This window comes from Oncorhynchus gorbuscha, linkage group LG19, assembly GCF_021184085.1.
Source record: "Oncorhynchus gorbuscha isolate QuinsamMale2020 ecotype Even-year linkage group LG19, OgorEven_v1.0, whole genome shotgun sequence".
In the NCBI taxonomy this organism is placed as follows: Eukaryota; Metazoa; Chordata; class Actinopteri; order Salmoniformes; family Salmonidae; genus Oncorhynchus; species Oncorhynchus gorbuscha.
The window spans coordinates 60,025,140-60,047,934 of record NC_060191.1 but is presented as its reverse complement, the minus strand read 5'-3'; the positions used below and the strand labels follow the sequence as shown (position 1 = coordinate 60,047,934).

Genomic DNA, 22,795 nt, shown 5'->3' with positions numbered 1-22,795 from the left:
CTCCTCTGAATCAGAGAGGTGTGGGGGCTGCCAAAAACTATATTTTGGTTTTTGTTTCATCAGTCCATTGTTGACATAGTCCCAAAATGTTTTGCTTGACAGCAATCAAGTTTTCAAGCAATGAGCAACCTATTTAAAGAGCAGCAGAGCGTTCCCAAAATCCACCTGTTTTTCAACTGTTCGTACAGAACCGCACTATTTCCGTTTAATTCCGTTGAACATTGCTGTACATTTTTTCATATTGAAAGCAGCCATGGACGTCAATGTTTGCATGCACACGCTTCATTCTACTTATTCTCTGCTTCCTGTCCGTGGTAGCATGGTGCTCGTATTGTGAGGCTGATTAACTAGGACAGACAGGTGTGTGTACGCAAAGTAAAAACACAACATGGAATCCATGTTTGGTTTTGATTTGGAGGGGGGTGGTAGCATCTAACAATTGTATTTATTTATTTGCTGGGCACCCACTCAGCGAATTGACAACCCCCTAATCAGAACCTTCTACCTATTACAGATATATATTCGAAGGTGGGAAAACATGCAGAGGCAAGGGTCGGTAAATAACTGAAGGTGGTGTTATAAGGATAGATCAGAGTCCCACTGGGTTCTAAACTGGGCTATGAATAGGCCAACTGTGGAAATGTAGGGCTAACACAGTTACACTGAACAGTTCATAACATTAGCCAAGTATTTCTACGGGTATTTGGAACATATTTGATGTTATACAATTGTCACAGGCTATCAAATAATTAGGCTTCTTAATCCACAATCACACTGGATTATGCCTAGCCTAATTCATCGGACTGTGATAGTAAACGCGGTTAGATTATGCCCTATTGAAGACCAGTGGAGGCTGGTGTCAAAGATTGTAGGCGTGACCAAGGCCCCTACTACCATAGTACACCCCACCTATTTGCTGACAAGTTGTGTGATGTACAAAAGATTGTCTATTATATTGACAAGATATTTGAGTGACTGCTCTATCAATGGACACGCATGTCCTCAAAGATGGAAGACAGGCAGGACGAGGTGAGGTCAGGTGGGACCATTCTAGCTAATAAGACGGCAGATACGTGTGAACAACAGGGCATACAGATAGATAGAAAAACAAATAAACCAAAATAAAAGCTCATTCTTCTCATGCTTTGGCATGAGGGTCTGCTATATAAACTGATTTAAAGCAGTGTTAGGGGGAAAATATACAACATTATAAAAATCCATGCACACAAACAAGTGTGTAATTAAAATTGGGAAAACACACATTTCTTTCCACAGGGCCGTGGGGTGAGACAGGGATGCAGCTTGAGCCCCACCCTCTTCAACATATAGCTATGTCAACAAATTGGCAAGGGCACTAGAATAGTCTGCAGCCCCTGGCCTCACCCTACTAGAATCTGAAGTCAAATGTCTACTGTTTTCTGATCTGGTGCATCTGTCCCCAACTGTCATGGATCCCCCCGTTACTGCTGTTCATTCCGTTCACCAGCACCGGAGGTCTACGTCATCAGCCTTCTAGGCATCACTGAACTTGATCATTACCACCAACCCCGAACTGTCTTGTCTCATTATGCACACCTGGTTCCCATTCCCCCTGATCAGTGTGTGTATATATGTGCCCTCTGTTCCCCTTTGTCCTTGTTGATCATTGTCCTATGCCTGTTGGTATTGTGAGTACCCGTGCTCTGTTTTATTTGGGTTTTTGGTGTTACGTGTATTTTGTGCACTTGTTATTACAGATCTTGTTCTGGGAATTATTTGGATGTTTACACCTAGCTCTTTTGTTTTAGGTAAAGACTTTTAAAAAACGAACTTATTCCTGCGCCTGTCTCCCATCCTTATGCAACGCGACAGAATGATCGACCCATTATAAATGGAGACAGCGGGAAAGTCCGTGCTGGCGACCATCGTAGGGACAGTCCAGCATCACGAGGACTGTCTCTCCAGACTCGGCAGCGATATGGACAGCGTGCTGGCAACCATGCTGCGTTTGGAGGGGAATGTACAGTCCCACTAGTCTCTAGCACTGGTTCTGGTACCAACCTCCACACCACCACTACCTGCCCCTGTCCCATCTGAGCTTGTTTGCGGAATACCCCTGAGCGCTTTCACGGTGCGCCAGCGAGATGCAAGGGATTCCTTCTGCAAGGCGACCTGTACCTCGCTCGCTACGCTAAGGCTGTCTCTGGGAGAGACAGGGCTGCCACCATCATCTCGGCACTGACAGGACGGGCCCTGAACTGTGATGCAGCGGTTTGGAAGACGGGTGGACCCGAGGTTGAGTCCTATGAGCGCTTCACTCTCCTCTTCCGCTCGGTATTTGATCATCCTGTGGAGGGCCGAGAGGGGGGTGAGCGCCTACTCCGACTATGCCAGGGATCTAGGACCGCCTCGGAGTTCGCCCTGGAGTTCCTGACAATCGCGGCCTCCACTGGAAGGAACGAGTCGGCCCTGGTTACCGTTTCCCCCAGCGGACTGCGGGAGGAGGTACAGATGGAGTAAGCCTGCCGTGATGACCATGTGTCACTTGACCAGCTCATCAGCATGGTGATCCGGTTGGACAACCTCCTGCGGTCCGACAAAGACCTACACAGGAATCCGGAGCCCATGGCTACACGTGCTCCGTAGTCAAAGCAGATGGAGGTGGACTCTGCACGTTTGCCCGAGGTAGAGCGTAGGAGAAGGAGGAATCTGGGCCTCTGCTCCTATTGTGGAAAAATGGGTCATTTCTCCCCTACCTGCCCTCTAACCAATAATAGGCGAGGAGGTGACAAACCAGGGAATTCCCCTACTCCAAACCAGATAGGAGGCAAGATCTCCTCTCCTTTTCTGTCAACTAAACTAGTGTGTTTCCCAATTAAATTCCCTGAATACCCTAGCCTCTCACTCTCGTTAGCTCTGATTGATTCCAGTACTGCCGGGAATCATTTAGATAGCGCACTGGCCACTGCATTACACATTCCTTTGGTTCCCCTACAGTCCAACATTTCGGTTCGAGCCCTGGATAATCGTCCAAAAGGACAGGGCTTGTACATCACATCACTGTTCCCATTTCTCTGCTGACCCATGACACTCATTTAGAACAGGTCACCTTTTTGATTATAGACACCCCCACGCACCCCATTGTTTTAGGTCTCCCCTGGTTGAGTTGGCATAGCCCTGTTATTTCCTGGTCTGAGAGGAGACTGCTGGGTTGGTCGCAGGAGTGTCAGGGGAGGTGTCTTGCGGTGTCTGTCAACACCACTATGGTGGAAATTCCAGACCACGCCCCTCAAGTGGATTTACTGGAGGAACACCAGGATCTGCACCGGATTTTCTCTAAGACCCAGGCTTCACGCCTGGCTCCTCATCGCCCCTGGGACTGTGCCATTGACCTGCTGTCTGATGCAGGCCTCCCAAGAGGACATGTCTATCCCCTCTCAAATGTGGAGACCAAGGCCATGGAGATCTACATACAGGAGAGCCTCCAGAAAGGTGTTATCCGCCCCTCTACGTCACCAGCCTCCTCAAGCTTCTATTTTGTTAAGAAGAAAGATGGGGGACTGCGCCCCTGCATTACCTATCGAACACTGAAGCCACCGTGAAGTTCAGCTATCCTTTACCCCTCATCCCAACCATCATCGAACAAACGCATGTGGCACAGCATTTCACGAAACTGGACTTGAGGGGCGCCAACAATCTGATGCGCATTTGTGCTGGCGATAAATGTAAAACGGCCTTCTCAACGACCACGGGGCATTACCAGTATCTCTTAATGCCCTTTGGCATGTCTAATGCTCCTTCCGTCTTCCAGGCCTTTATTAACTAAGTGTTTCGGGACATGCTGGGAAGGGGCATAGTGGTTTATAGAGAATATTTTGGTCTATTCTGCTGACCGCGCCCAGCATGTCTCGTTAGTCAGGTCTGTGCTGGGAAGAATGTTGGAGCATAATCTACAGTTGCAGTCGGAAGTTTACATACACTTAGGTTGGAGTCATTAAAACTTGTTTTTCAACCACAAACTATAGTTTTGGCAAGTCAGTTAGGATATCTAAAATCAAATCAAATCAAATGTATTTGTCACATACACATGGTTAGCAGATGTAAATGCAAGTGTAGCGAAATGGTTGTGCTTCTAGTTCCGACAATGCAGTAATAAGTAATCTAGTAATCTAATCTAACAATTCCAAAACTACTACCTTATACACACAAGTGTAAAGGGATAAAGAATATGTAAATAAAGATATATGAATGAGTGATGGTACAGAACGGCATAGGCAACATGCAGTAGATGGTATCGAGTACAGTATATACATATGAGATGAGTAATGTAGGGTATGTAAACAAAGTGGCATAGTTTAAAGTGGCTAGTGATACATGTATTACATAAAGATGCAGTAGATGATATAGAGTACAGTATATACATATACATATGAGATTAATAAGGTAGGGTATGTAAACATTATATTAAGTAGCATTGTTTAAAGTGGCTAGTGATATATTTACATAAATTTCCATCAATTCCCATTATTAAAGTGGCTGGAGTTGAGTCAGTGTGTTGGCAGCAGCCACTCAATGTTAGTGGCTAACATTAACGTTAACAGTCTGATGGCCTTGAGATAGAAGCTTATAATTTTTCCAACAATTTACAGACAGATTATTTCACTTAGAATTCACTGTATCACAATTCCAGTGGGTCAGAAGTTTACATACACTAAGTTGACTGTGTCTTTAAACAGCTTTGAAAAATCCAGAAAATTATGTCATGGCTTTAGAAGCTTCTGATAGGCTAATTGACATCATTGGAGTCAATTGGAGGTGTACCTGTGGATGTATTTCAAGGCCTACCTTCAAACTCAGTATCTCTTTGCTTGACATCATAGGAACATCAAAAGAAATCAGCCAATCCCTCATGAAAAGACTTCCACAAGTCTGGCTCATCATTGGGAGCAATTTCCAAATGCCTGAAGGTACCACGTTCATCTGTACAAACAATAGTATGCAAGTATAAACACCATGAGACCACGCAGCCGTCATACTGCAGTAAAACGAGTCCTATATCGACGTAACCTGAAAGGCCGCTCAGCAAGGAAGAAGCCACTGCTCCAAAACCGCCATAAAAAGACAGACTACAGTTTGCAACTGCACATGGGGACAAAGATCATACTTTTTGGAGAAATGTCCTCTGTTCGGATGAATCAAAAATAGAACTGTTTGGCCATAATGACCATTGTTATGTTTGGAGGAAAAAGGGGGAGGCTTGCAAGCCAAAGAACACCATCCCAACCGTGAAGCACGGGGGTGGCAGCATCATGTTATGGAGGTGCTTTGCTGCAGGAGGGACTGGTGCACTTCACAAAATAGATGGCATCATGAGGAGGAACATTATGTGGATATATTGAAGCAACATCTTAAGACATCAGTCAGGAAGGTAAAGCTTGGTCGCAAATGTTTTATTTCACCTTTATTTAACCAGGTAGGCAAGTTGATAACAAGTTCTCATTTACAATTGCGACCTGGCCAAGATAAAGCAAAGCAGTTCGACACATACAACAACACAGACTTACACATGGAGTAAAACAAACATACAGTCAATAATACAGTATAAACAAGTCTATATACGATGTGAGCAAATGAGGTGAGATAAGGGAGGTAAAGGCAAAAAAAGGCCATGGTGGCAAAGTAAATTCAATATAGCAAATAAAACACTGGAATGGTAGATTTGCAGTGGAAGAATGTGCAAAGTAGAAATAAAAATAATGGGGTGCAAAGGAGCAAAATTAATTAATTAATTAAATACAGTCGGGAAATAGGTAGTTGTTTGGGCTAAATTATAGGTGGGCTATGTACAGGTGCAGTAATCTGTGAGCTGCTCTGACAGTTGGTGCTTAAAGCTAGTGAGGGAGATAAGTGTTTCCAGTTTCAGAGATTTTTGTAGTTCGTTCCAGTCATTGGCAGCAGAGAACTGCAAGGAGAGGCGGCCAAAGAAAGAATTGGTTTTGGGGGTGACTAGAGAGATATACCTGCTGGAGCGTGTGCTACAGGTGGGTGCTGCTATGGTGACCAGCGAGCTGAGATAAAGGGGACTTTACCTAGCAGGGTCTTGTAGATGACATGGAGCCAGTGGGTTTGGCGATGAGTATGAAGCGAGGGCCAGCCAACGAGAGCGTACAGGTTGCAATGGTGGGTAGTATATGGGGCTTTGGTGACAAAACGGATTGCACTGTGATAGACTGCATCCAATTTGTTGAGTAGGGTATTGGAGGCTATTTTGTAAATGACATCGCCAAGTCGAGGATCGGTAGGATGGTCAGTTTTACAAGGGTATGTTTGGCAGCATGAGTGAAGGATGCTTTGTTGCGAAATAGGAAGCCAATTCTAGAATTAACATTGGATTGGAGATGTTTGATATGGGTCTGGAAGGAGAGTTTACAGTCTAACCAGACACTTAAGTATTTGTAGTTGTCCACGTATTCTAAGTCAGAGCCGTCCAGAGTAGTGATGTTGGACAGGCGGGCAGGTGCAGGTAGCGATCGGTTGAAGAGCATGCATTTAGTTTTACTCGTATTTAAGAGCAATTGGAGGCCACGGAAGGAGAGTTGTATGGCATTGAAGCTTGCCTGGAGGGTTGTTAACACAGTGTCCAAAGAAGGGCCAGAAGTATACAGAATGGTGTCGTCTGCGTAGAGGTGGATCAGAGACTCACCAGCAGCAAGAGCGACCTCATTGATGTATACAGAGAAGAGAGTCGGTCCAAGAATTGAACCCTGTGGCACCCCCATAGAGACTGCCAGACGTCCGGACAGCAGACCCTCCGATTTGACACACTGAACTCTATCAGAGAAGTAGGTTGGTGAACCAGGCGAGGCAATCATTTGAGAAACCAAGGCTGTTGAGTCTGCCAATGAGGATGTGGTGATTGACAGAGTCGAAAGCCTTGGCCAGATCAATGAATACGGCTGCACAGTAATGTTTTTTATCGATGGCGGTTAAGATATCGTTTAGGACATTGAGCGTTGCTGAGGTGCACCCATGACCATCTCTGAAACCAGATTGCATAGCAGAGAAGGTATGGTGAGATTCCAAATGGTCGGTAATCTGTTTGTTGACTTGGCTTTTGAAGACCTTAGAAAGGCATGGTAGGATAGATATAGGTCTGTAGCAGTTTGGGTCAAGAGTGTCCCCCCCTTTGAAGAGGGGGATGACCGCAGCTGCTTTCCAATCTTTGGGAATCTCAGACGACACGAAAAAGAGGTTGAACAGGCTAGTAATAGGGGTGGCAACAATTTCGGCAGATAATTTTAGAAAGAAAGGGTCCAGATTGGGTCCAAATGGGTCTTCAAAATGTACAATGGCCCAAAGCATACTTCCAAAGTTGTGGCAAAATGGCTTAAGGACAACAAAGTCAAGGTATTGGAGTGGCCATCACAAAGCCCTGACCTCAATACTATAGACAATGTGTGGGCAGAACTGAATAAGTGCGTGCGAGCAAGGAGGCCTACAAACCTGACTCAGTTACACCAGCTCTGTCAGGAGGAATGGGCCAAAATTCACCCAATTTATTGTGGGAAGCTTGTGGAAGGCTACCTGCAATGTTTTACCCAAGTTAAACAATTTAAAGGCAATGCTACCAAATACTAATTGAGTGTATGTAAATTTTTGACCCACTGGGAATGTGATGAAAGAAATAAAAACTGCAATAAATCATTCTCTCTACTATTATTCTGACTTTTCACATTCTTAAAATAAAGTGGTGATCCTAACTTCCCTAAAACAGGATTTTTTTTAGTAGGATTAAATGTCATGAATTGTGAACAACTGAGTTAAAATGTATTTGGCTTAGGTGTATGTAAACTTCAGACTTCAACTGTATATGTTTAAACAAGAAAAATGTTTGTTTTTCCAGCAGTCCGTGTCCTTTTTGGGCTACCTCATATCCACGGAGGGAGTGGAGATGGAGGAGCATCCCGTCATGGCTCATCCCCAACTCTGTAAAAGCAGTCCAGCGTTTCCTGGGTTTCGCCAACTATTTCCAGAGGTTCCTCCCGTGCTTCAGCTCGCTGGTCGTGCCTCTTACCTCTCTGCTGAGAGGAGGTCCCCCGTGGCTTCATTGGACAGCGGAGGCAGAGAGAGCGTTCTAGACGCTGGCAAAGAATAGACCCCACCTGGACTGTCTCGGGTTTAGCCTCTTTGCTGCCCTGATGTACTCCAGGTTTCGGTGGTCTGTCCACACCAGGAAAGGGTGTTTGGACCTCTCCAGCAAGTGCCTCCATTGCTCCCAACCTGGCAAGTCCCGACCCCTCACTCCCCTTCATCGTCAAGGTAGGAGTCGGGGTAGTGCTGTCCCAGCTCACCAGAACCCCTCCAAAGCTGCAATTCTGCACCTTTTAGTCCAAGCAGTTGAGCCCCGCCCAGAGGAACTACGACGTAGGGGACCGGGAACTCTTAAGGCATGGAGGCACTTGCTGGAGGGTGTGGACGGACCACCGATACCTGGAGTACATCAGGGCAGCAAAGAGGCTAAACCCGAGACAGTCCAGGTGGGGTCTATTCTTCGCCAGGTTCCAATTGAAGCTTTCATATAGGCCAGGCTCGAAGAACGTGAAGGCGGACGCCCTGTCTCACCTCTATGATGCAGAGGAGAGGCAGGGAGACGAGACCTCCATCATCCCTCCGTTCCGTATCATCGTGCTAGTGGTGTGGGACATGGATGCCGACATACAGCAGGCCCTGTGTACGGAACCTGCACCTGCCCACCTCTGTGACTGACTCAAAATGAAGGAAAGCTTTGACTATGTACAGACTCAGTGAGCATAGCATCGCCATTGAGAGAGGCCGCCACAGGCAGATCTGGCTCTCGAGAGAAGACAGGCTATGTGCACACTGCCCACAAAATGAGGGGAAAACTAAGCTACACCTCCTAACCTCCTGCCAAATGTATGACCATATTAGAGACTGTCACAGAGGGAGTCAGGAAGTAGGTGCAAAAGGAGAGTTTAGTAACAATGATGCAAGGCAAATGAACAAAAATGTGAGGACAGACACTGGGATTTGAGAAGCAAGTACAGGGAGTGAACATTTAATGTATAACGGCTGTGAAACGAAACATAGACAGCATCTGGACAAGGAAAACATAACAACAATAATGCTGACACGGGGATCAAACTGAGGAACAGACAGATATAGAGGGGGCAATCACTAAAGTGGTGGTGTCCAGGCGAGTCCAATGAAGCGCTGATGCGCGTAATGATGGTGACAGGTGGGTGTAATGATGGGCAGCCTGCCAGAGAGGGGGAGCGGGAGCAGGCATGACAAAAACAGGGGATGTGTACTGAACATGAAACCAAACCAATACTGCCTGATGAAGGTAATCAAGGTGTTGATGAAGTCCAGGTGTGAGTAATGATGGGGGGAGAGAGGGAGCGGGAGTAGGTGTGACAGAGACAGAGATCTCCCTCAGATTATACAGACCCACAAATGACTAGAAACTAAATCCAATTTGGATTAACTTCCATATCTATTAGGTGAAATACCACTGTGTGGCATCCCAGCATCAAGATTTGTGACCTGTTGCCACAAGACAAGGGCAACCAATGAACACCATTGTAAATACAACCCATATTTATGTTTATTTATTTTCCCTTTTGTACTTCAACTATTTGCACATTGTTGCAACACTGTGCATAGCCATAATATAACATTTGAAATGTCACTAATCTTTTGAAACTTTTGTGAGCGTAATGTTAATTTCTGATTGTTAATTTTTGATTGTTTTTGATTGTCACCTTTGTTTATTATTTATTTCATTTGCTTTGGCAATGTAAGCACATTTCCCATGCCAATAAATCCATTTGAATTAAATTGATAGAGTACTCATTGTCACGACTTCTGCCAAAGTTTGTCCTTCTCCTTGTTTGGGCGGCTTACGGTGTTCGACGTCACCGGCTTTCTAGTCACCACCGATCCATGTTTCATTTTAGTTTTGTTTTGTCTTCATTATACACACCTGGTTTCCATTCCATAATCAATGTTCCTTATTTAACCCTCTGGCTTCCCTTTCTGTTTTGTGAGTGATTGTCATTGTCATGTGGGTTCGTTCTTTGTGCTCTGGATATTTGTATTTTTCCTTGTTGGAACATTGCTTACATTTAGAGTAAATTCAGATTATTACTCATACCTGTGTCCTGCGCCTGACTCCGCTTATCCATTCACCTAATCGCTGACACTCATCTTTATGTCTGTGACATTATAGCATCTGTGACAGTATGGTCAGCGCCATTGATGCTACCTCCATTTTTTTATCATTTTTTATTTATTTCACCTTTATTTAACCAGGTAGGCTAGTTGAGAACAGGTTCTCATTTGCAACTGCGACCTGGCCAAGATAAAGCATAGCAGTGTGAACAGACAACACAGAGTTACACATGGAGTAAACAATTAACAAGTCAATAACACAGTAGAGAAAAAAGGGGAGTCTATATACAATGTGTGCAAAAGGCATGAGGAGGTAGGCAAATAATTACAATATTGCAGATTAACACTGGAGTGATAAATGATCAGATGATCACGTACAGGTAGAGATATTGGTGTGCAAAAGAGCAGAAAAGTAAATAAATAAAAACTGTGGGGATGAGGTAGGTGAAAATGGGTGGGCTATTTACAAATAGATTATGTACAGCTGTTAGCTGCTCAGATAGCTGATGTTTGAAGTTGGTGAGGGAGATAAAAGTCTCCAACTTCAGCGATTTTTGTAATTCGTTCCAGTCACAGGCAGCAGAGTACTGGAACGAAAGGCGGCCGAATGAGGTGTTGGCTTTAGGGATGATCAATGAGATACACCTGCTGGAGCGCGTGCTACGGATGGGTGTTGCCATCGTGACCAGTGAGCTGAGATAAGGTGGAGCTTTGCCTAGCATGGCCTTGTAGATGACCTGGAGCCAGTGGGTCTGGCGACGAATATGTAGCGAGGGCCAGCCGACTAGAGCATACAAGTCGCAGTGGTGGGTAGTATAAGTGTCGTGTATTGTCATGTCTTGTCCCTGTGCTTTCTCTTCTCTTCGTTTCCCCCTGCTGGTCGTATTAGGTTTCTTTCTCTCTCTCTCTCTCTCTCTCTCTCTCTCTCTCTCTCTCTCTCTCTCTCTCTCTCTCTCTCTCTCTCTCTATCGTTCCGTTCCTGCTCCCAGCTGTTCCTAATTCTCCTAACGACCTCGTTTACTCTCTCACACCTGTCCCCTCTTTTGCCCTCTGATTAGGTCTCTATTTCTCTCTCTGTTTCTGCTTCTGTCCTTGTCGGATTCTTGTTTGCTTTGCCCTTTTTCCGTCCTGTCGTAATCTGCCTCTTCATCAGATACTGCGTGTGAGCAGGTGTCTCTATCCTCTACGGCTCGTGCCTACCCGAAGGGACCTGCAGTCTGTTGACGCTAGCCCTGCAATTCTCTTCTACTACTAGAAGGGGGACTCTCCTGTAAAGATAGAGGATTTATGTTTTCCCTGTTTGGACATCTCCTGTAAAGATTGAGGATTTATGTTTTCCCTGTTTGGACATTAAAAGACTCTGTTTCTGTTAAATCGCTTTTGGGTCCTCACTCACCTGCATAACAGAAGAATCCGACCAAGAATGGACCCAGCGACTTCGGATCCTCGCTACTCAGCCGTCGAGATCCAGGGAGCGATGCTAGGCAGACACGAGCAGGAATTGTCTGCTGCTCGACATGCCGTTGAGACCCTGGCCGCCCAAGTCTCCGACCTCTCAAAACATATTCACAATCTCCGCCTCGATCCACCAGCTACTTCCAGGGCTTCCGAGTCTCCGGAGCCCAGAATTAATAACCCACCGTGTTACTCTGGGCAGCCCACTGAATGCCGCTCGTTCCTCACCCAGTGTGATATTGTGTTCTCTCTCCAGCCCAACACGTACTCCAGGGGTACAGCTCGTATCGCCTACGTCATATCTCTCCTTACTGGACGGGCTCGTGAGTGGGGCACGGCAATCTGGGAGGCAAGGGCTGAGTGTACTAACCAGTATCAGAACTTTAAGGAGGAGATGATACGGGTTTTTGATCGTTCAGTTTTTGGGAAAGAAGCTTCCAGGGCCCTGTCTTCCCTATGTCAAGGTAATCGATCCATAATGGATTACTCTATAGAGTTTCGCACTCTTGCTGCCTCCAGTGACTGGAACGAGCCGGCGTTGCTCGCTCGTTTTCTGGAGGGTCTCCACGCGGAGGTAAAGGATGAGATTCTCTCCCGGGAGGTTCCTTCCAGCGTGGATTCTTTGATTGAACTCGCTATTCGCATAGAACGATGGGTAGATCTTCGTCACCGAGCTCGTGGAAGAGAGCTCGCGTTATCCGTTTCCCCCCTCTCCGCATCACTACCATCTTCCTCCACTGGCTCAGGTGTTGAGCCCATGCAGCTGGGGGGTATTCGCATCTCGACTAAGGAGAGGGAATGGAGAATCACCAACCGCCTCTGTCTCTTTTGCGGTTCCGCTGGTCATTTTGTCATTTCATGTCCAGTAAAAGCCAGAGCTCATCAGTAAGCGGAGGGCTACTGGTGAGCGCTACTACTCAGGTCTCTCCGTCAAGATCCTGTACTACCTTGTCGGTCCATCTACGCTGGACCGGTTCGGCAGCTTCCTGCAGTGCCTTGATAGACTCTGGGGCGGAGGGCTGTTTTATGGACGAAGCCTGGGCTCGGGAACATGACATTCCTCTCAGACAGTTAGGGGAGCCCACGGCCATGTTCGCCTTGGATGGTAGTCCTCTCCCCAGGATTCAGTGTGAAACGCTACCTTTAACCCTCACTGTCTCTGGTAATCATAGCGAAACCATTTCTTTTTTGATTTTTCGTTCACCTTTACACCAGTTGTTTTGGGTCATCCCTGGCTAGTGTGTCATAATCCTTCTATTAATTGGTCTAGTAATTCTATCCTCTCCTGGAACGTTTCTTGTCATGTGAAATGTTGAATGTCTGCTATCCCTCCTGTTTCTTCTGCCCCCTCTTCACAGGAGGAGCCTGGTGATTTGACAGGGGTGCCGGAGGAATATCATGATCTGCGCACGGTCTTCAGTCGGTCCAGGGCCACCTCCCTTCCTCCTCACCGGTCGTATGATTGTAGTATTGATCTCCTTCCGGGTACCACTCCCCCCCGGGGTAGACTATACTCTCTGTCGGCTCCCGAACGTAAGGCTCTCGAAGATTATTTGTCTGTTGCTCTCGACGCCGGTACCGTAGTCCCTTCCTCCTCTCCCACCGGAGCGGGGTTTTTTTTTGTTAAGAAAAAGGACGGGACCCTGCGCCCCTGCGTAGATTATCGAGGGTTGAATGACATAACGGTTAAGAATCGTTATCCGCTTCCCCTTATGTCTTCAGCCTTCGAGATCCTGCAGGGAGCCAGGTTTTTCACTAAGTTGGACCTTCGTAACGCTTACCATCTCGTGCGCATCAGGGAGGGGGACGAGTGGAAAACGGCGTTTAACACTCCGTTAGGGCACTTTGAATACCGGGTTCTGCCGTTCGGTCTCGCTAACACTCCAGCTGTCTTTCAGGCATTAGTGAATGATGTACTGAGAGACATGCTGAACATCTTTGTTTTCGTTTACCTTGACGATATCCTGATTTTTTCACCGTCACTCCAGATTCATGTTCAGCACGTCTCGACCGTGGTCTCACATCGCCTTAGACTTTATTACCGGTCTACCTTCGTCAGCGGGGAAGACTGTTATTCTAACGGTTGTCGATAGGTTCTCTAAGGCGGCTCATTTTATTCCCCTCGCTAAGCTTCCTTCTGCTAAAGAGACGGCACAAATCATCATTGAGAATGTGTTCAGAATTCATGGCCTTCCGTCAGACGCCGTTTCGGACAGGGGTCCGCAATTCACGTCTCAATTTTGGAGGGAGTTTTGTCGTTTGATTGGGGCTTCCGTCAGTCTCTCTTCCGGTTTTCACCCCCAGTCTAACGGTCAAGCAGAACGGGCCAATCAGACTATTGGTCGCATCTTACGCAGTCTTTCCTTTCGAAACCCTGAGTCTTGGGCAGAACAGCTCCCCTGGGCAGATTACGCTCACAACTCGCTTCCTTCGTCTGCGACCGGGCTATCTCCTTTTCAGAGTAGCCTCGTGTACCAGCCTCCTCTGTTCTCGTCCCAGCTTGCCGAGTCCAGCGTCCCCTCCGCTCAGGCTTTTGTCCAACGTTGTGAGCGCACCTGGAAGAGGGTCAGGTCTGCACTTTGCCGTTATAGGGCGCAGACTGTGAGAGCCGCTAATAAGCGTAGGACTAAGAGTCCTAGGTATTGTCGCGGTCAGAGAGTATGGCTCTCCACTCGTAACCTCCCCCTTATGGCAGCTTCTCGCAAATTGACCCCGCGGTTCATTGGTCCGTTCCGTATTTCTCAGGTCGATAATCCTGTCGCAGTGCGACTTCTTCTTCCGCGACATCTTCGTCGCGTTCACCCGGTCTTCCATGTCTCCTGTGTCAAGCCTTTTCTTCGCGCCCCCGTTCGTCCCCCCGTCCTTGTCGAGGGCGCACCTATCTACAGGGTCCGGAAGATTATGGACATGTGTCCTCGGGGCCGTGGTCATCAGTACCTAGTGGATTGGGAGGGGTACGGTCCTGAGGAAAGGAGTTGGGTTCCATCTCGGGACGTGCTGGACCGTTCGCTGATCGATGATTTCCTCCGTTGCCGCCAGGTTTCCTCCTCGAGTGCGCCAGGAGGCGCTCGGTGAGTGGGGGGGTACTGTCATGTATTGTCATGTCTTGTCCCTGTGCTTTCTCTTCTCTTCGTTTCCCCCTGCTGGTTGTATTAGGTTTCTTTCTCTCTCTCTATCTCTCTCTCTCTCTATCGTTCCGTTCCTGCTCCCAGCTGTTCCTCATTCTCCTAACGACCTCGTTTACTCTCTCACACCTGTCCCCTCTTTTGCCCTCTGATTAGGTCTCTATTTCTCTCTCTGTTTCTGCTTCTGTCCTTGTCGGATTCTTGTTTGCTTTGCCCTTGTTCCGTCCTGTCGTAATCTGCCTCTTCATCAGATACTGCGTGTGAGCAGGTGTCTCTATCCTCTACGGCTCGCGCCTACCCGAAGGGACCTGCAGTCTGTTGCCGCTAGCCCTGCAATTCTCCTCTACTCCTAGAAGGGGGACTCTCCTGTAAAGATAGAGGATTTATGTTTTCCCTGTTTGGACATCTCCTGTAAAGATTGAGGATTTATGTTTTCCCTGTTTGGACATTAAAAGACTCTGTTTCTGTTAAATCACTTTTGGGTCCTCACTCACCTGCATAACAATAAGGTGCTTTAGTGACAAAACGGATGGCACTGTGATAAACTGCATCCAGTTTGCTGAGAAGAGTGTTGGAAGCAATTTTGTAGATGACATCGCCGAAGTCGAGGATTGGTAGGATAGTCAGTTTTACTAGGGTAAGCATGGCAGCGTGAGTGAAGGAGGCTTTGTTGCGGAATAGAATGCCGACTCTTGATTTGATTTTCGATTGGAGATGTTTGATATGGGTCTGGAAGGAGAGTTTGCAGTCTAGCCAGACACCTAGGTACTTATAGGTGTCCACATATTCAAGGTCAGAACCATCCAGTGTGGTGATGCTAGTCGGGCAAGCGGGTGCAGGCAGCGATCAGTTGAAAAGCATGCATTTGGTTTTACTAGCATTTAAGAGCAGTTGGAGACCACGGAAGGAGTGTTGTATGGCATTGAAGCTCGATTGGAGGTTAGATAGCACAATGTCCAATGACGGGCCGAAAGTGTATAGAATGGTGTCGTCTGCGTAGAGGTGGATCAGGGAATCGCCCGCAGCAAGAGCAACATCATTGATATACACAGAGAAAAGAGTCGGCCCGAGAATTGAACCCTGTGGCACCCCCATAGAGACTGCCAGAGGACCGGACAACATGCCCTCCGATTTGACACACTGAACTCTGTCTGCAAAGTAATTGGTGAACCAGGCAAGGCAGTCATCCGAAAAACCGAGGCTACTGAGTCTGCCGATAAGAATATGGTGATTGACCGAGTCGAAAGCCTTGGCAAGGTCGATGAAGACGGCTGCACAGTACTGTCTTTTATCGATGGCGGTTATGATGTCGTTTAGTACCTTGAGTGTGGCTGAGGTGCACCCGTGACCGGCTCGGAAACCAGATTGCATAGCGGAGAAGGTACGGTGGGATTCGAGATGGTCAGTGACCTGTTTGTTGACTTGGCTTTCGAAGACCTTAGATAGGCAGGGCAGAATGGATATAGGTCTGTAGCAGTTTGGGTCCAGGGTGTCTCCCCCTTTGAAGAGGGGGATGACTGTGGCAGCTTTCCAATCCTTGGGGATCTCAGACGATATGAAAGAGAGGTTGAACAGGCTGGTAATAGGGGTTGCGACAATGGCGGCGGATAGTTTCAGAAATAGAGGGTCCAGATTGTCAAGCCCAGCTGATTTATACGGGTCCAGGTTTTGCAGCTCTTTCAGAACATCTCCTATCTGGATTTGGGTAAAGGAGAACCTGGAGAGGCTTGGGAGCTGTTGGCCGAGGTAGGAGTAGCCAGGCGGAAGGCATGGCCAGCCGTTGAGAAATGCTTGTTGAAGTTTTCGATAATCATGGATTTGTCGGTGGTGACCGTGTTCCCTAGCCTCAGTGCAGTGGGCAGCTGGGAGGTGGTGCTCTTGTTCTCCATGGACTTCACAGTGTCCCAGAACTTTTTGGAGTTGGAGCTACAGGATGCAAACTTCTGCCTGAAGAAGCTGGCCTTAGCTTTCCTGACTGACTGCGTGTATTGGTTCCTGACTTCCCTGAACAGTTGCATATCGCGGGGACTGTTCGATGCTATTGCAGTCCGCCACAGGATGTTTTTGTGCTGGTCGAGGGCAGTCAGGTCTGGAGTGAACCAAGGGCTGTATCTGTTCTTAGTTCTGCATTTTTTGAACGGAGCATGCTTATCTAATATGGTGAGGAAGTTACTCTTAAAGAATGACCAGGCATCCTCAACTGATGGGATGAGGTCAATGTCCTTCCAGGATACCCGGGCCAGGTCGATTAGAAAGGCCTGCTCACAGAAGTGTTTTAGGGAGCGTTTGACAGTGATGAGGGGTGGTCGTTTGACTGCGGCACCGTAGCGGATACATATATTTTAATGTAGTCAATTTTCTTCTTCCTTGGCTGAATGCGCTCAACCCATAGGAATCCCCACCCAATTGACTACTTTAAAATACTGGAAACCCTCAATGGCAATGTCCATGCTAAAATGGCTTATATCCATGATGAAAACAGGTACAACTCCTATATAAAGTCATTTTTGGGTAAGTCGCCGAAATGCCAAGTGTATCAGTGCATTCGTAACAACCTAACCATTATGAAACTTCTATTCAATCAAATGAGACTCCCCTAGCAAATTGGCAATTACATTTTTCTAGACCAAGTTAGACACATTCTCATTGATCTCCATCGCAAAAATTCCACATTCGTGGGCTTATTTTTGTAGACAGAGTTTAGGCAGAGTAAAACCTTGCTTCACCTCTTCCTCTCTGGGTGTACTTAATTAAACTGTTTGCTTGTACTTTACATTTTCCACAAGATGGTGCTAGAACAAAGAAACCAGATCAGGCTAGCAATCACGTTTAGAGCAGTGTTTTGGAAGTTGATAAAGTAAAGTGTATTGTAAGCACCCAGGCACACAAGAAGGAGTGTAGCCTAACATTTGTATTTGACTTGAATAGTCCTGCGCCTGAAGTCTCGTCAAAATGCCACGAACTTGGACGACTGCCCTGTTAGAGCTGCTAAGTATAAAAAGATTTTGGCAAGGACAGGGGCATAAGATAGTGACCCTTCCTCTGCTCTGTTCCCCTGATATCATTTTAGAACCTGGGAGTGGGAACTGCAGACATGGTGAAGATTGAGTTTGCACCCTTGAATATCCCGCTCAACCGACGTTTCCAGACAGCTGCAGTTCTTCAATGGGTCTTCTGCTTTCTCTTTGGAGGTAACTGGTAGGCTACTGCGCACTTCCTCACCTTCAGCAAATCATAACCATAGTGGCCCAGGGATGGGGTCAATTCAAGTCAGTGCTTGCTTATGTGATGCCCATATTTTTCTGCACATCCATCTGTCTAGCGCAGTGTTGTTTTTGTGTGTACGTTGTGATCGTGTTGAATGGATACTGGCACGTGGCTGCTCTGTATGCCCTGTGGCTCTACCTGGACTGGGACACACCTCAGGCTGGGGGCCGCAGGTCTGACTGGGTACGCCACTGGACCGTGTGGAAACACTTCGGAGACTATTTCCCCATCCATGTAAGTAGGCTTAGGACGTTTTCTGGGTGTTTAGCCTATGCATTTTATGATGCATGGATGCCAATTAATATAAAGCCTCATTATTATCAACAGTAATAGGTTATTACACCATTCTTTGCATAATTTAGACGGTGTGTAAAGACACTCAGAATTCCTTATTGACTTCCATGTTGGATTAATAATAACACAATTTGTATACAACAATAACACAATTTGTATACAAATGCCGATTAACTGACTGATTAAAATATAATTGAGGACGTTTGTCTCAAAGCAAGCATGACTGCCAACCTACTATTTATCCACTGCCCTCTGGTGTATTAATAGCTCAAATATGTCAAAGTCATTGTAAAGAGGTCATTGGCCAATACATCATGGTATTTCCATGGCTAAAGGCCCAGCCCCCTGTCACATCCAGCCATTCTGTGGTTGAGTTCCTGCCCGACTACATTGCAGTGTAAAAACATTTGAGGTGACTGACAGTGACACATGGACAGACAGTGACACAATAAATACTTCCTTGCACACTCTTGCCTGCACCTAGCTGATCTAGGGTGTAATCATTAGTCCAACAGTTGCAAATGAAAGTTTCTAATGGACAAAACCAGGTATGTTTATCCCCGTTTCGTTCTGTTTAAGAAACGTTTTTTAACAGAATTGGCGGAATGAATACACCCCTGATCACACATAAACACAGTTCACTTTCATAGCAGTCACATTGTATTCCTTCTCGCATCTATGCGCTCCCCTCCTCTTACCCTTTCCCTTCACTTGTGGACTTCAATGCACAACATTTGATGTCACCAGGCATGTGACCAGGTGAAAAAACCTTTCCAAGCCTAAACTAGCTAGCTGCATTTGATAGCTAAGTAAGTGAAACTGAAAAAAAAGAATTCTCTTGCTTTTCCTTCATTTTGGAATAAATTAATTTGTTCATTCTCTCTCTTTGAGTCTACTAGTTACCACATTTTATGCACTGCAGTGCTAGCTAACTGTAGCTTATGCATTCAGTACTAGATTCATTCTTTAATCATTTGATTGTGGAGACAACATGTCAGTTCATGATGCAAGAGCTCTGATATTTTGGAAGACGTCCTCCGGAAGTTGTCATAATTACTGTTTAAGTCTATGGGAGAGGGTGAAAACCATGAGCCGCCTAGGTTTTGTATTGAAGTCAATATACCCAGAGGACGGAAGCTCGATGCCTCTAGAGTGCTGTTGGGGTTACTGTAGACCTTCATTGAAAAACAGTGTGTTTTAATCAATTATTTGGTGAAGTGAATATATTTAGTATAATTTTATCTAAAACTATCACTTTCTTAAATGAAATTCACTGAGGAGGATGGTCCTCCCCTTCCTCCTCTGAGGAGCCTCCACTGATCTTACAAGGCCTGGTTATGTATTTAACATATTAGCTAACCACATCATATGACATAACCATCTGATGCCCGACTGCACAGTCAATGACGTGGCACACAACCATTGGTTGTACATCTAGTCGGGCAGGAACTCAACCTGTGTCTTATCCATTATCCTTTCACTATTCATGTCTTGTCTGTGGTCAGCTGATTAAGACATGTGACCTAGACCCAGAGAGGAACTACCTGATGGGTTTCCATCCTCACGGAATCCTGGTCGCCGGAGCATTTGGGAATTTCTGTACTGAATACACAGGCTTCCGGGAGCTCTATCCAGGAATGACTCCTTACCTGCATACCCTCGGCATCTGGTTCAGCTTTCCATTCTTCCGGGAGTATCTCATGTCCTCAGGTGAACCTTATTAGGGATTTATTTATTCCACCACAATGCTTCTGTTTTTTCTGATTTAAACACTATCAATAGGTTTTTAAGGTTTGGTAAATTACATTTAAAGGTTCAAACATTGTGTGTGCACACTGTAGTGCAGTTTTAGTTTGTCAACAATTCTTTCTTCATATTGGGGATATTAGAAGTTTTTTCTAATAAAACCTGTCCTGTGAAAAAAAAATCCTGGCCCACATTTGTTCTAAATATACTGTGCTGAACTTCCTCTAAGGGGTTGTCTCTTGTTCCAAGAAGAGTCTTACCCACGTGTTGAGCCAGAAGGGAGGGGGAAACGTGTCAATCATAGTGATTGGTGGGGCGGCAGAGTCCCTGGAGGCCAGGCCTGGGAGCCTCGTCCTGGAGGCCCTCAACAGGAAGGGCTTCGTCAAGATTGCTCTCAGGTGTGGGTGAGTGCCTTATTTCCTATCAACTACTCCTCATCTATAACCGTCTCGTTTATAATCAAGTATTAGAAATGTTCATGTTGACTGAAACCTCCTCCGTAAGGGCCATTACTGAATGTACTGTAGGCCATGAAGTGAACTATGAATCTTAACCCCAGGGCTTTTAATGACAGATGTGTTGAGGTGAAAGGAAATACACTGCAATATTTACAGCACACACACCTGCTAAAATAACAGATTTATGCCTCCGCTCAGAGGTTTGAAAGAATCCTTAATTTGACTGGGAATTTAGTTGTTAAAAACGGAACTAAGATACACTCGGGTCAGGAGGATTATGGGTAGGCACTCCACATTCCACTTCAGATAGATTGGTGTGAGCCGAAGATGACTTTGGAGTTAGCGCAATAATGACAGGAACATATATCTTTTTTTAATAACAAAACATCCAAAAAGGATCAGATCACATTAAAATACATAGATTTTTGCAAACAATCACAAATGTAATATTGCAAGGTTGCAGTCAAACGTGAAATTATGCCGCTGGTAAAAATGCAGACTTCTCTCACCCTCTCCTGCGTGCAGAGCTCATCTGGTGCCAGTATTCTCCTTTGGGGAGAATGATCTGTTTAATCAGCTGAAGAACCCTAAGGGCTCCCTGGTCCGTACCATCCAGGAGTGCATGAGGAAGACCCTGGGCTTCAGTTTGCCTCTGTTTCACGCCCGGGGGGTTTTCCAGTACAGCTTGGGCTTCATGCCCTTCAGACAACCCATTTACACCATCGGTGAGTGGTGGGGAATGGGGGATAATGTGGGTGGAAAGTGACGGGAAGAGATGGGTGACGAGAGGGAATAGAGACTAAAATATGACCCATTTCTGTCTATGGGGAAACATATTCCGAAAACTATTTACAAACAACATTCAGAAACAATGTGCAGTCACAGTGCTCTGATTGTATGAATTCCTCTAGTTAGCTAGTCATCACCCAGATGGTCAAATAAAAGCTCACTGAGAGAACAGCCGACATATGACAAGCTGGTAAGCTGGTTCATAGGTGACTGTGTTATGGGTAACAGTAACTGTGGCAGCAGCTGTAGTCAGCCAGGACATCATGACCAGCTGGAACAGAGCCATCCACGGTGAAGGGTCACTGGGCTACAGCCAATCAAATTACCTTAGAGCTGTAACCTCATGTGTTTTGTCCTCAGTCGTGCCCTCTGTTCCACTTCCTTTATCCTTCCTCTCCCTTTCTCTCCAGTTCCTCCTCTGAGTCACTACATTTTAACATTCTATAATTCCTCTGCCTTTCATTTTCTGCTCTCACTGAATCGCCTCTGTATTTCTACTCTATCTTTCCCTTCTTACTTCTCTCCATCTCACCCCCTTCCCTTCCTCCCTCTATCTCAGTGGGAGAGCCCATAGTGGTGGAAAGGAACGTGAGCCCCTCGTCTGATGAGGTGGACAGGCTGCATGGCTGTTACCTGGGGGCGCTGGCTAAGCTGTTTGAGCAGCACAAGGCTGAGTACGGGATCCTAGAGAACCAGCACCTCATCTTCACCTGATCAGACCAGATAAACTCAGATAGCACTACACTGTAGGATTGGACCATTCAACCAGCTCCTGACCCATAAACACTGATACAGACATTCAAACAAACATAATGCAAACATGCATATAAGCACACACAGAAAATGGACACATGTGCATACTTGCACACACATATTGTGCAGCGCATTCAGAAAGTACTCAGACCCCTTGACCTTTTCCACATTTTGTGACTTTACAGCCTTATTCTAAAATTGATTAAATAGGTGTTTTTCCTCATCAATCTACACATAACACACCATAATGTCAAAGCGAAAAAGTTTTTTTTAGAAATATTTGCAAATATATTAAAAATAAAAGCACACCTATTCAGACCCTTTGCTATGAGACTCGAAATTGAGCTCAGGTGCATCCTGTTCCCATTGATCATCCATGAGATGTTTCAACATCTTGATTGTAGCCCACCTGTGGTAAATTTAATTGATTGGACATGATTTGGATAGGCACACACCTGTCTATATAAGGTCCCACAGTTGATAGTGCATGTCAGAGCAAAAACCAAGCCATGAGGCCGAAGGAATTGTCCATAGAGCTCCGAGACAAGATTGTGTCGAGGCACAGATCTGGGGAAAACATTTCTGCAGCATTGAAGGACCCCAACAATACAGTGGCCTCCATCATTCTTAAATGGAAGATGTTTGGAATCACCAAGACTCTTCCTAGAGCTGGCCGTCCGGCCAAACTGAGCAATTGGGGGAGAAGGGTCTTGGTCAGGGAGGTGAGCAAGAACCCGA

The 22,795-nt window shown here is 46.1% G+C and overlaps 1 protein-coding gene across 2 annotated transcripts; it reads left to right on the top strand.

Moving 5' to 3' along the window:
• The first annotated feature begins 17,778 nt into the window (after positions 1-17,778).
• On the top strand, positions 17,779-22,312 carry LOC124006153 (2-acylglycerol O-acyltransferase 1-like). Of its 2 annotated transcripts, none has more exons than XM_046315964.1 (6): positions 17,779-17,941; positions 18,073-18,251; positions 19,817-20,021; positions 20,287-20,455; positions 21,041-21,240; positions 21,864-22,312. In XM_046315964.1, the coding sequence occupies exons 1-6, from the start codon at positions 17,845-17,847 to the stop codon at positions 22,016-22,018; spliced, it is 1,005 nt and encodes a 334-aa protein (XP_046171920.1). In that variant the 5' UTR covers positions 17,779-17,844; the 3' UTR covers positions 22,019-22,312. The 2 variants fall into 2 exon arrangements, with proteins under 2 accessions (XP_046171920.1, XP_046171919.1); XM_046315963.1 differs by having other exon boundaries at positions 17,780-17,941; positions 20,287-20,461.
• The last annotated feature ends 483 nt before the right edge of the window (positions 22,313-22,795 follow it).

Excerpts from the sequence above, each read along its gene's own strand:
- LOC124006153 (XM_046315963.1), top strand. The coding sequence starts at position 17,845 with ATGGTGAAGATTGAGTTTGCACCCTTGAATATCCCGCTCAACCGACGT. Across the intron at positions 20,462-21,040 it reads AAGATTGCTCTCAGGTGTGG|AGCTCATCTGGTGCCAGTAT; the intron begins GTGAGTGCCTTA and ends TCCTGCGTGCAG. Across the intron at positions 21,241-21,863 it reads ACAACCCATTTACACCATCG|TGGGAGAGCCCATAGTGGTG; the intron begins GTGAGTGGTGGG and ends CCTCTATCTCAG.